Source organism: Hippopotamus amphibius, chromosome 10 (genome assembly GCF_030028045.1).
Source record: "Hippopotamus amphibius kiboko isolate mHipAmp2 chromosome 10, mHipAmp2.hap2, whole genome shotgun sequence".
NCBI classification, from domain to species: domain Eukaryota; kingdom Metazoa; phylum Chordata; class Mammalia; order Artiodactyla; family Hippopotamidae; genus Hippopotamus; species Hippopotamus amphibius.
The window spans coordinates 72,268,228-72,282,145 of NC_080195.1; the positions used below are offsets into that span (position 1 = coordinate 72,268,228).

General features: G+C 40.0%; 1 protein-coding gene across 6 annotated transcripts in view; it reads right to left on the reverse strand.

Annotated features, from left to right (window-relative positions):
- The window catches only part of CRYBG3 (crystallin beta-gamma domain containing 3), a 111,452-nt gene that overhangs the window by 85,889 nt on the left and 11,645 nt on the right, over window positions 1–13,918 (reverse strand). For all 6 annotated transcript variants that reach the window (XR_009047666.1, XR_009047665.1, XR_009047668.1 and 3 more), the window contains exon 2: window positions 8,440–8,506. Coding sequence is in view for 2 of the 6 variants with exons in the window: in XM_057696373.1 (XP_057552356.1) it covers window positions 8,440–8,506 (67 nt within the window). In the remaining 4 variants the exon portion in view is untranslated. The remainder of the gene's footprint in view (window positions 1–8,439; window positions 8,507–13,918) is intronic.

Genomic DNA, 13,918 nt, shown 5'->3' on the forward strand with positions numbered 1-13,918 from the left:
CTTCAGCCCCTGTAATCCGGCTTCTTCCCCAGCTGTGCTCTGACCATGATCTCTCAGAGACAATGCCCTAACTGCTAATTAAACGTACTTTTTTTTTCTGCCCCGGTCTCATGTGATGTGTCTACAGGAGGTGAGACTGAATCTGATCCTGAAAACCAATCTTCCTTTGGCTTCCATGACATCACCCTGAGGTTTCCATTCTTCCTCTCTGAATACTCTCTCCATCTCCTTCAAGTTCACATCCTCCTAGCCAACCCTTACATATCATGTTTCTCCAACTTTCAGCCTGGGGCTGCTTTACCTTCACGATCTTCTTATGAGGTCTCGTTTCTCAAAGATTAATCAGATGAATCTCAGATTTGTATTCTCAACTCAGACTGTATATCCAACAATCAGCCAGACATCCATACCCACCTGGATGCTTCACTGGAAACGCAAACATCCAAAAACTCAATACACCCAAAACTGAACTTAACCATGCTGTGTCTCCATTCTTTCATTTTCTGCAAACGATAACATTCCCACTTGTTAAAAAATCAGATGAAACATCAGGACACCATAACCTCTCCTCTAGAATATTGCTAGCAGTGACTTAACCTATTTCCTTGCATCCATTCCTAAAGTTCCCCAGCCTACTCTCCAGACAAAAGCCACAGCAATCTTTTAGATTTCAAATCTGATCATCCTTAAAGGCCTGCAATGGCTGTGCACCCCTGTCAGGATAAAATCCAAACTCCCCAGCATGGCATGTAAGGTCTTGGTGGATCTGGCCCCTGTGGCCCTCTTTGATTCCATCTCTTGTCACTCACAATGCTTACAGTGCCTAATGTCACCATATACATTCTCAGACATTCACAGGAGCCTATTTTCTTCCCCCTGCCCTTGCTTCCTCTTTCTCTTACTACAGGTATGTCTTTGAACAATGTTGTTATCACTGCTGAGACCACTTATCCCTTGCCCTCTCTGCCTGGGAAATTCCTACTACAACTCAAGTTTTTCAGAATGGAAATTGCCTACATATATACGTGTGTGTGTGTGTATGTGTATGTGTGTGTGTTCTTCCAATAAACAACTCTAACATCCTATTTTTCCCTAACACCACAAGGTGAAGGCAAACTACTTTATGCTTTCATCATGAGTAAGACTATTACCTAGATTACTAACAGTTACCAAAATCCGGCAACCAAAACCAGCTGCTTACTAGAGAATTCTAGTTAGTCTTCTCCTAAGAAATCTGGCCACAATACATTACTTGGCAGAGTCTTTCCCTGATGTCAAGACTGGATAACGGACGGCACCTTTTAGCAGGACACGGAATATAGAAACAGAGGGAAATCAGGATAAAATACACTGAATTTGAGTAAGTCAAATCTCATACTCAGTGACATTCACAGGAAAGGTCCACCGAAGAACTGGCTCCATCACCCTGAAGTTCAGGAGAACACATTGGGCTGGAGGGACAGATGTGATCTTTGTTTTAGGCTAAGATGTAGGTAAAAATCAAATCACCCAGGGCAGGTGTGTAAGGTGAGAAAAGAACAAGATGACATAATATGGGGGAAAGCCATTCCTTCCTTTTATGGTATAAAGACTTCTCCTGGGACTTCCCTGGTGGTCCAGTAGTAAAGAATTTGCCTTCCAGTGCAGGGGACATGAGTTCTATCCCTGGCCTGGGAACTAAGATCCCACATGCCACGGGGCAACTAAGCCTGCCAGCCACAGCTACGGAGCTCACACGCCTTAACTAGAGAGCCTGTGTGCCGCAAACTACAGAGCCCAGGCGCTCTGGAATCTGCATGTCTCAACTAGAGAGGAGAAAACCTGCAGGCACAACTAGAAAGAAGGCCATGCACTGCAATGAAAGATCCTGCATGCCTCAGTGAAGACCCTGCACACCACAACTAAGATCCGACGCAGCCCCTCCGCCAAAAAAAAAAAAGACTCCTCCAATGAAAACACTGGGCCAGAATAAAAAATGTTTTTAATTCTATGAGAGCTTTTTGGAGCTCTCCAATCAGTATCTAGTACCTGTGGAGGCAAATTTACTCACAAAAATCTAGAGTACGTACATGACCCTTCACCCACAGTTTCCATTTTGATAAGGCACTCCACCACACCACAAAGTAGGACTATTGAGGTCTACGAGAGGTTGGAGTTGCTGCAAATGAAACCATGCAATACATTCAGCATCCAAGAACGCTGAGATATCAAGGCCTCAGACCAGCGCCAGCCACCCTGACAGGCTCAAGCCCTGGAAGCCCCTTTGGTCGTGTGAATGGCGCAGTGACACACAGTGCAACCTCCACTTCAGGCACCCTGATGGCACCCAGTCTTCACAGGAGCAATCAAAGGTAAGAGTTTTTGACTTCTAGCTAAAGTTCAGTGTGTATACATACATTCATGTATGCCTTCTTTTCAAGCGTTAGAGAGAATCCATGTTTCTAGTAGCTGATTGCCATACTATTCACCCAGAAAAAGTCAGCACCATTCTTAAGCAGTTAGATTCTAGAGACTTCCCTGTGGCTCAGTGGTTAGGAATCTGCCTGCCAACACAGGGATCACGGGTTCAATCTCTGGTCCGGGAAGATCCTGCATACCACGGAGCAACTAAGCCCATGTGCCACAACTACTGAGCCTTGTGCCACAGCTACTGAGACTGTGATCTGGAGCTCACGAGCCACAACTACTGAGCCCATGTGCCACAACTACTGAAGCCTGCGAGCCTAGAGCCGGTGCTCCACAACAAGAGAAGCCACTGCAACGATAGGCCCAAGCACGACAGCTGGAGAAAGCCCGTGCGCAGCAACGAAGACCCAATGCAGCCAATAAATAAATAAATAAATAAATGAATAAATTTATTAAAAAAAAGAGTTAGATTCTAAGCTGTAGTCAGATTTTACATGGCAAGAAGGCAGCTCTTTTCCTGAGCACCTACTCTGTGTCATGTGTTGTGCAGTGCAGCACAATATCTCAGCTAATTCTAAAACACTTTTACAAAGTAAAGACTGACACCCCTCACTACAGAGCAGCAAACCAAAGTTCAGAGAGGCTGGATCAATTTTCCAAGGTTTGAAAGCTACCACATGGAGACCTGGGATTTAAGCCCAGATCTGTCTGATTCCAAAGACTGTGTTCTTTCCGTCGCTGCATGTGTAATTTCAAAACTGTTCCAAGGAGGCGCCGTGGCTGGCAGAGGCAGGGGACAGTGGCTATGAGGCTCCAGGCTACTCATTTCCAACATCAACAGGGGAGCATTGCTTTAATCTGCTTGTATATGGGGTTCCAAGTCCAAATATAGTTGAAATTTTTAAAAAGAGAGTTCCTGTGTTTGAAAAAGAAAAATATTTAAATCTTGATATTAAATTGATGTCATATTGCTACTTGTATCACTAAGGAAAAAAGGTAGCAGGCATGTATTAAGGCCATAATTTATTTTAAAAATTAGTTCAGCAATTAAATTTCTCCTAGCCATGCAAATATTTAATATATTTAAATTTGACTACCATTTCACCTCTGGCCAAAAAAGAATTGAAAAAGACCAATAAGGAAAGAAGAGTTACACAAATCGAAATACAAACAAATGCATAATTTAATATATTCATCTTACTAAACAATACAGTACCCTCAACATAGCCATTGATGTAAAGAACACTTTGTGACTATTTTTATTCAGTGAGATATTCTTGAGCTACAATTCTTCCATTTTTACACGTCAGTGAATAGTGGCAACAATAAAAAAAAAGCGTGGTTCTTTTTAATAAATTACTTATGATAACATTAAAAATAAAGGTTATGAATTATTAACTAACAGTAACATGCACTAGATTGATACTTCTTGGTTGTCCCTAGAAACATCATAGGCATATATCAACCATATATCTCCTAAAAGATGCTAGAGCCTTCACCAAAGTTGTATGAGCAGTCATGAGCAAAAATTCTAAAACAGGGTGAGAGTTAAATTTTATATAAAGCAGAAGCCAAGCTATTGAGAACAAGCCTAATATCATCAATTTATTTAGGCCTGGTTTAGAGAATCTATAACCTACGGTTCAGACTGAATTCATTTTATTTAGCTCATGACTCATTTTGCAAAGAGACTTACTGCCATAGCTCTTTTAATTTTTAATAGCATTTCTCTTTGGTAAATTAAGTTTATATGGATACCTTACAAATTAAGTTCACAAATGGGAAGCATTATGGTATAGAACTGCATCTGAACTCTCCTGCCTCTTCTCAATGACAATGTGAGTTTGTCAAGTGACAATCTCTCTGAGATTCACTTTCCTCAACTATTAAGAGATAAAAATTCTGATTAACACTAGAGATAAACCACACACATTGATTTTTTCTCTTGTACAAAACACTCTAAAATGACAGTAAAGGGTTGCTTTTTTTTTTTTTAAGTTATAAATACAAAGAGAGAAAGGGAGTAGCTATTAGCAGATAAGAGATTTCAGAAAAGGTTTACAAGACAAAAGCAGATGAAGGCATGGTAACTGACCAGAAGAAGCTTGCACCCAAGTGTCTGCAACGAGGAACTCTGACCATAAGAGGAAACAACCTACAGATTGTCAACAGACCACCTGGAAAAGTTCAGGATTTGATGATATTAGGTACTACTTAGGGCAATACAAGACATGGGATTAAAAGCAGAGTTTGCTTGAAAATCTCCAAATGGAGTACTTGACCCCTGGAACTCTTCCCCCATCCCAAGCAGTTAAACAATCCTCCCTAGCTCCCAACACCTCTACCTCCCAAACAAATTTATATAGAGAGAACATCTCTGAAAATATTGAGACTTTTGGGCAGACTGAATTTCTGGTATGAAAGGCCATCCATGTAGAAATGTCTGAAACTCTGATAATCAAGTCTAGAGCTCAAGAGGGATGTCGGGTAGAGATCTGAGAGCCAAAAGATGAAGTAAAAAGATTGGAAGATACTACTTTTAAAGACTGACATTGAGGAGGGTTGAGGAGTTTGAGAAACATCTACATGAAAATTAATTTAACCAGAAGAGAATCAGTGAAGGAAACAGAAGGGAAGGGCCAGAGGCAGGAATTGAAACAAGAATGTACAATGTCATAAGAGCAAATATAACAAAGAAAATTTCTGGAAAAGAGACAAGACTTGGAAAATTAAGTGTCTCAACTGGTTAAATACAATAAGAACTAAGAAAAGGCCATTGATGGTTAGCAAGAGGTCAGGGTTTCACAGAATGACTCTCATTTAACAGCTGTAAGGTGTGCCAGGCACAGTACTAGTTTTCCCATGTCTATGGGAACTAGGAGGGAGACCAGAGTCAGATTAGAAAGCATTAAGAATTAAACAGCGATTATGACACACTTTCATAAGAAATCTTTGGGTAAAAGGTAGCGGTAAAATGAAATGATAGGCTGGAAGGAAACCAGATCCATGAAAAGAAAAAAAATTTTTTTTAATTTTATATATTTAGAGAGAAATAGAAGAAGCCAGTGAAGATGGAGTGACGGATGCCGTGGCAAGGAGAGGTCCAAGAGGAGGCGGGAAATTAGAGGCCAATACCACTAGCAGGGGGATGCAGGGAGTTTAGCCTTGGAAGGCAGGCAGGGATGAATAGTTCACTGAAGCAGGCAGAGGGGAGCAGGGCATTGTAACACGCCTTCCATCTCTTTTAAATAACAGAAGTCAATGCAGCAAGAATCTAAGGCTAGAAGACAGGAATCTACATTCGCTATAGTAAACACAGAATATGCACTAAATATCTGGAAGTTTTGCAACTTAGATATAAAAACTGATTAATACAGAAGAAATAAATATTTCAGTGGATTGATGCACATGTGAGAAATAGATGCCAATGCTAGCAAAACAGCAAAATTTGTATAGCATATAAGTGATATTTTAAGAACTAAGACTCTAATTATGCCCAAAGACAATACAAAGCTTCTACAGTCACTAGGTGTTTGACAAATACAATTAATTTTTTGTAGCTTAAATTTATAACAAAACAATCTTCAACATCTTGATCTGGTATCTCAAGGTCAAATAATCACAATAAGAAATGCATAAAAACATTTATTATACATAAATCTGTTACATTTTACACTAGAGAGGAAAAATAGTACACATTTTTCCTTATCACGGAAGGCATTATCATAAAATTCAGGTTAAGAAGATGGAAACAAGGCAAGAAATGTCACATTACCATGGAGTGCTATGTTTCAGAAAACTGTTCGTTAGAAAGAAAACAAATGTGTGTTTCATGCCAATTGCTAAATGAAAAAAACTTTAAATGAGACTATTTAAAATAACAAGATCATAAATATTGTTGCTAACCTTTTTTTCCACCCTAGGTATGGGGCTGACTATTGATATTAGCAAAATATGTACTTTTTTCCTTTTCAATTGAAGCAACAGAGATTTACTATATAGCGCAGAGAATTATACCCAATATCTTGTAATAACCTATAATGGAATATAATCTGCAAAATATAAGTATTTTTGATGCCTGGCAGCAGCAGGTCCCAGAACAGCTAGGTCTGTGTAGCAAGGTTGAAGAAATCCTACCAATAATTTCCAGAAAGTAAAAAAACAAAACAAAACAAAACAACCCAAAAAACAATTACATAGCCCAAAATGCTTATACTACCCCAGTGAGAGTGCCATGGTGCCCTTTCTATTATAGGCTAACAAAACAGCCCATGTATAAGTAATCCTATAGGCCTCAAACCATAAGAGAAACAGTTTCATGACATGAGCCCTGTTTACTTGGGGGCCCAAATCCCAAACTGAAATTATCCTGGGCACGCAAACCAAGATATTAAGAATGGATAGAAGAGATCGTAATCATAGAGGCCCAACCACTATATCTGCCACCACATAGACATTGAAGCCACAAAGATGTAACTTTCTGGAGCAAAACTCTGCACGTGGAACGCAGGACTGTTGGAAATTAAAGTCTGAGGGCCAAGTTTGAAGACTAAAGGTTTTTTTCAGTGGGATTAATAGCTGAAGTGTTACATATCAGTTCCAGGCTGAGTAGACAACACAAGCAGAGACCAGGAGAGGAGAAGAGAGCAGGAAAAGCAGGAAGGTTGCTGAAGGTCAAGGGTGGGGGCAGAGGCAATGAGGGATTGAGAGAGGGAAAGACAGGAGCTGGCAGCCAAAGAAACTTCAAAGTTGGAGATCTCAGAAATAACATATGTACTTGCTACGAAACAACTCAAGGGCAAGGTTGCATGCATAGAATCAGAAGTAAAAATCTTGAAGTGGGGCAACTCAGGACATGTAAAAACTGAACGAGAGAGAGAAAGCTACAGAGCCCATGCAGTGGTAAACCAGCAAGCCAGCTAATGACTGGCTGCAAAAGAGTAGGTAGGAAGTATTATAAAACCTGGGAGCAGGATTTAGTATCCAAATTCACAAAGGAAGCAGAAGGGGAAGGGAAGTAAGGCGATCCTGATTTTTTTTCTTTTGATAAAGTTTAAAAAAAAATCAGATTCTGATTTTTTTCCTTTCAAAAAAACATTTATATTGTTAACTATGATGGGGAAGGTGGGAATAAAGAATAAAAATAGCTTTATCTTTACCATATTTAAGGCCTTAGGATCTCATATAATGTTTAAGAGTCCCCATGTCAGTAATGAAGAATTCAGATGACTTTCTGGTCCTTCCACTGACCAAGCTAATGTACCTGGAAATCCCTGGAAAGCACAAGCTTTCTCCTTGACTGACTGTCACAAATCATTTTTTAAAAAAATTACTGGGACCAAAACAAACTCCATGAATCTAGGACAGCTACCAAAACTTGATCACATACCTGGCCTCACATCCCCAAACAACACAAACGTCCAATTTCTATAAAACCACTTATGACTAACAAGAAATGTTATAAGATCTAGTGGTTTTCCAGGATTTTTAATCACACTTATCAATAACTCTTTGCGTAGAAGTGTAGCTTATACTCTTTTCATGCTTGTCCTATAGATGCAGGGAAAGCCAGTTCATATGTGAGCTGACAAACATATCCTCACATACTAATGACATGTATGAACACGTCATTAACTTCCAATGCCCTCAAAAGCACTCTTAGTTGTCAGCGGCATTTGAGAAGACACAACATAAATCAAAGAACTTCCTAGGGAAAAATAGGAGGTCAGATGATCCAATTTACAGATTAGAAACCCAAGGCACAAAGAAGTTAAATGCCTCCGCTGAAGCCCTCACAGCTGGTCAGTGGCTACGCTGGGGTAAGAGCACCACGGCCTCAAGTCTCTCCTCAGTGCTCTCCCCCAGCCCCACCCCAAAATGCTAGAGTGAGGGCTGGAGTTCCACATAAATTAATAAGACTTTATGCTCTCTTTGAAATGTAAAATGAGATGACAGAATCTAGAAGTATAAGAAAGAGCAGAAACTAAGAAATATATTTGCTTGATATAAAATAATATTAATTTAAAACTATACCTTTACTGCTTCTGATGAAAGTACATGTTCCTTTTTCTGACGTGTGCCCATGGCCTCATTTTCAACACTGAAAAATAAAAACCACAGTTTCTTTTGAAATTAAAAGAGAATTACTAAAATCATACAGTTTCTGTATAATGCAAAAACTGAAAGGTCCTTTCTGCAATACTCAAAAGATTCATATACAAAGTGTTACACTCAGAAGATGTTGATTTGGGTCCCCACGCTTGAAATACACGTTCAGAACTGCTCATCCAGGCTCCAGACATTTTTGTGAGTCCACTCTGCGGTATATTTTCTTCTGTCCACGCCCAGGATCACACCAATGGTGCACCTAGGCACAGGAGCACCAGTGTATGACTGTCATCATCTTGGAAAGGGTTAGCACTCTTTGATTTTATTTATATTAAGGTTCTCCACTGCCTAAGCTTTTTTTTAATGCCTATGCTGAGTGCTATTCGGAATATATTTCTACTCAGCAAATTTTTATAAACATATAGGGTCTTCCAGTGAATTCTAGATGCAGGTTTATCAAACCCCAAATGTGTCCCAGATGGTCCCTTAAAAATCTGATTTTCCAGATAGTCACTTCTAATTGTCCTGTCTGGAATACCTTTACAGATGCCTTGTGAGATGTCATAATAATCTACTTTGCCTATTAGGCACATACACAGTTTAGATTTAAATATTTATGTCTCTATGTTTACACATTATTTTCTTTTCATACTTTCATAATCCTAGGCAAATTGAGTAGCTCCACTCTAAAGATTATCATGACACTCTACCATGTGCTGGGGATTGCGCTTGGCCTTGAGCATTTAAGAATGAGTAGGTCAGGGGGTCTTTGTAAAACTCAGGCTAGTAGGGGAGACTGATACACAAACAAACTAATAATACAGTTTGGTACAAGTTATAACTGCTGAACGAATGAAGTGCCATGAAGCACAGAGGAAACAAGAGGCAGAGATTCTGCCTGCTCAGTCAAGTGCCCAGAGAAGAGGAACAAACGCAAGGGGTGATAGAGAATACAGCATTTTGGGGAAACCATGTTCTGTCTGTTTGTTTTTAATATAAGACTGGAGCACAGGATCTTGTGACAGGCAGAGGCAATCCTGCTAGAGATGAGAATGAGACCAGAGGTTAGTGGATGTCAGACCATGAAGAACCTGCCTGACCCGTTGTTACAGAATGCGATGTTTGTCCTACTAGCACTGGGAAGCCTTCAAGCGGGAGAATGACTGAGTGGGGAAAAACATGGAATCATGGTGACTGGCGGCAGAGGGAATGGAAAGGAGGAGGGGCCAGTAGGTCACATCAGGATGCAAAGAGAGGACCCGATTTGTGCCACTTAGATTTTCTCTCCATACAATCCAGTGCATGTGAGCAGACTATCCGGGCAACAAATGATGATAAATAGAAGGAAAAAAACAGAAAGATCATGAACTCCTGGAAAACATAATGGATTAAAAATTCATTTAGTCTCAGATTCTATGCAGGAATATAAGGACCAACGAGATACAGCCATGCTCTTAGGCCTTTTAAATGCCAAGAGGGAAAAGCAAGCACGTAAATGAGTAAATATGTGAGCTATGTGTTTAACACATGGAAATTCCATAGGGGAAAACAGAAACAAAAGTAGAAAAAAATACTGTACGACACAGAATTGTAACCTATATACATGTACATGTCTATAAAGTGAAAATGTCTCAAATGGTTAATATCTTAAATGTGAGTGGGTTCTTATCTCTTTTTTCCTATTTTACTAGATTTACCTTTTGCCACAAGGTTATTTACAGTTCAGTTTTTTAAGTTAAATGTCAATTAATACTTGTCTAAGCTCAAATCAAGGAAAAGAGACTGGCAAAATGCACGTAAAAAGAGCATGATATAAAAATCTGGGGTATAATCATGGATACTACTGACCTTGGCGATTTTATAAGTGTGTTCTCTAACCACAATCTATTTTGAATGACCTAAAAACTGTCTAAACATACAATAGCCATTTTAGTATCCTAGTTCTTGCTTCAAGATTTCTGAAAGTATACTTAATGTAGTGTTTACACGGTCTTCTGTAAACTTACTGCCTTGGTGAAATTGTAAATGAAAATGGTAAAAGTGTCTTTTCAATACAAAAACTCTGCAGAAAATGCAGCTCGGGGGTCCATGGGATTCAAGGCAGAACTCGGTATTTTCAAGTAGCTATTATTATTTGGACACTATAAACACACCCAAAAGACCAGAAAAACACAGTTGTAAGTCAGCACATAAGTATTTTGTCTTGTGCAAACAACTGAAGAATTTAAAGCTGCAATCACCAAATGAAGTAGTAGCTGACACATCGTAAAACTTTCTGAAACTTATATCCTATGTTTATGTTTCGTGACTCTTACTGCTAAATTAAAATTTTAAAATGTGTTGAATTTTAAAACAAACAACATTTTAAAATTTGGGGTTAAGTACAAAACTCACTGCTTCAGATAAGCCTTCCCCACTTCCTTCCTAGATTATTAGAGTCCCTTCTTCATTTGTCTCTGACCTCTTCAGGATCACTCTGCTTCAATCCATTCTTCTTGGGCAAAGCGATCGTTAATCTGACCATGACACTCTCATGTTCAAAAACTCCTTCAGTAAATCTCCATCAGCTGATGACTAAAAAAATGAAGAGTCCTTCGTATAGATACACAAAGTTTTTCATGACCTGGCTGCAGGTGCACCTGTCACATAGAATTCTCATTCTCAGAATGCACCTGGTTCACAAGCCAGCAAACCACTTTCTTCTCCTGCCTGTAACATCCTTTCCCACCCTGTCCAACTCTCAATCCTTTACAATTTAGCTCTCGCTTAACCTGTATTTCTTGTGCTCCCACTGCACCCAGTGATACCCCTCATACATTTCTGCTGGTAATGGCTGGCTGGTTGTCCGTTTGTCTCACTAGAACTTGAACTCACTTAACTCAGGAACAATCATGGCTATATCCCAGAGCCTAGCATCATGCTGACTGTGTGAAGGCACTCAAATATTGTTTGTTAAGTGAATTTTTTAAATAACTGATACTAAACAGTCTTCATTTGTGCGTGCTTAATCAGAAAACACTGTTCCACTGGGGACAATGTAATAATACACGAGTCTTTCTTTCCTTAATGAAATATTAGTACATAAATCTCCTGAGAACACGTACCACACACTCTCATCCCGCATGATCTTTCTGTAAATGTATAAAGAGGGCAGTAGGGCTGGAAGAAGAAAATTACTCAATAGGAATAAGGGTATTTTCAATTGATTTACAAACAAAACAAAAAAATTAGAAAAGAATCCATAAAGATAGTCAAAACACTGAATACTTAGATGTCAGCTTAGTGGGAAAAAAAAAAAAAGAAAAGTTAACAGAAAAGTCCCGAAAGGCTTGGAGTGGTACTCTCAGACTCTCAAAAATACAAGAGAAACATTTGGAATTCAGATGATCTCAAATGTTAAGAAAGACGACAAGCCTTTCCTATTGTTCTCTCACAATTTTACCCCCTTTGGGGCCTGGGAGTATTTCAATAGCAGTATTTTTAGAAAGCACACATTCTGCTCATGGCAGGGGGTGGGGGCAGGAATCTTAATCACACGTAGGCACAAATAAGACTACCTTGAATTTTAATAGCCTCATCTTACTTAGCTAACAGAACTCTGAAAATTAATCTTTCAAAATGGTCCAGATAAATATCAAGGTCAAAGTGACACAGAAGCTCCTCATTTTCTAAGCAACCTTATTTAGACCATAGTTGAAAACCAGGAATCTAACTTACAGCCATTAAGCATCCACTTGCTTCACACCAGATGTAAACTAAAATAAACCTCCTGGGCCATTAAAAAAAAAAAAACGGGGCATATTTACATTCTAAAGCTCAAAGAATGTACACAGGGAGTCTCTATCCTGTCACTTAAGGTATCTCATACTATTACTTTTTATTAAATTCTAACAAGATTCCCCAACTCACAGAAAGTAAGGAGGAGAAAACTAAGCCCAAGAACCCACTCATCAGATATGTGCTACACATTTTTTAGGTGCCAGGCACTATTCTTGGTTGTAGGGACTGAGCAGTGAACAGACAAAAATCCTTGCCCTCTTTCCTTGGGAATCCCTATCTAGAGGCACCATAATTACCTGGGCAATTGTGTTCAGAAAGCAGATTTCGGGGCCTGATAGTCAAGGATTCCAGTTGGACTGAAGCCCAGGAATCCGTATTTTCAACAATCGTCTCCCCCTTTCCTGGGCTTTTCAGATGCAGGTCGCCCTCTGACCACATTCTTGATAAACACTGGTCCGAGAGCCTCTCCCTATTGAGCTGAAACCAGCAACTGAGAGTTGCATAGGGAAGAGAATAATCTGGTTGGAGGGATATCCACTTAACATTATTTAAATGTGTTATGTGGTGATAATTAAAGGGTAGGTAGCAATTATTTAGAAAACTCACTCATGTGAAACATTACCCATTTTCCAACACTGATGTCCAGCAGAGCTGGCCCCGTGGAAGAGCTGTTGCCCTAACGAGCATACAGAGCATCACGTGTCCAGTGGGACCAACAAGAAAAAATCCCCTTCTTTCGGTGTGTACCACAGACTGAAGCATAAGGGATGCTGCTGGGCCTCTTCCAGAGCCAGTTCCTCAAGTGGTAAGAAGGCAACTTCCTAGATGGTCAATGGATAGTCACGCAGGAGGGGATGTGGGTGGAAGCAGAGTGAGGAAGATAAAACTCTTCACTCCTCCGCCTCCTGGAACACAGCTGCTGGGTACTGCCTCTTACTCTGCCTTTTCTCTCACACACCGTTACTGTGGCTGCATCAGAAAAATCTGGAAGTATTTAAGAACTGAATACAGCTTCCATAACTGTCTTCTGGAGGCTTGCCCACTTCTCAACGGATCCCTGAGTCTATGATTTCTTGCCATTTCCAGACAGGAGGCAATCTTTGGTACTGACAACATCACTGGCTATAGTTCTGAGCATCCCTAAACACAAGGTCGCTTCATAGAAGGTAGTGCCTGATTTGGGCATGGCCTTACTTCTAAGCAGTACCCCCAATCTACTGCCCCCAAGAACTCTCCATCATTCCCAGGGGCCTTTGCTAAAGGTTTCCCTTCTCTGCCTCCTTTGCATCCCACTCAGGCAGCCTGATGCTGCCTTAAGGTATCGTCCCTCTCTAAATTTTCACATCCTTCATAAAAGGTACAGTCTGCAGTATAGGAGCCAGCAATATAGCTTAGGACAGGGAAAGAGAATTCAGGTAAATCTCTCTCTGTTTTTCTCTTCCCTCATTAACATAAAACCCTGCTGGTCCCAGAAGCCTGGTCCAAATCATACTTCAGTAAAGCCTTGGAGGACTAAATGAAAAAAAAAAAAAAAATGGAACAAGGAGGGGTCTCTTCCCTACCCACTCCCTTTCCCACCGTTACAAGCAGCAAGATGCTTTGCAAAAACTCAAAATGGACACAA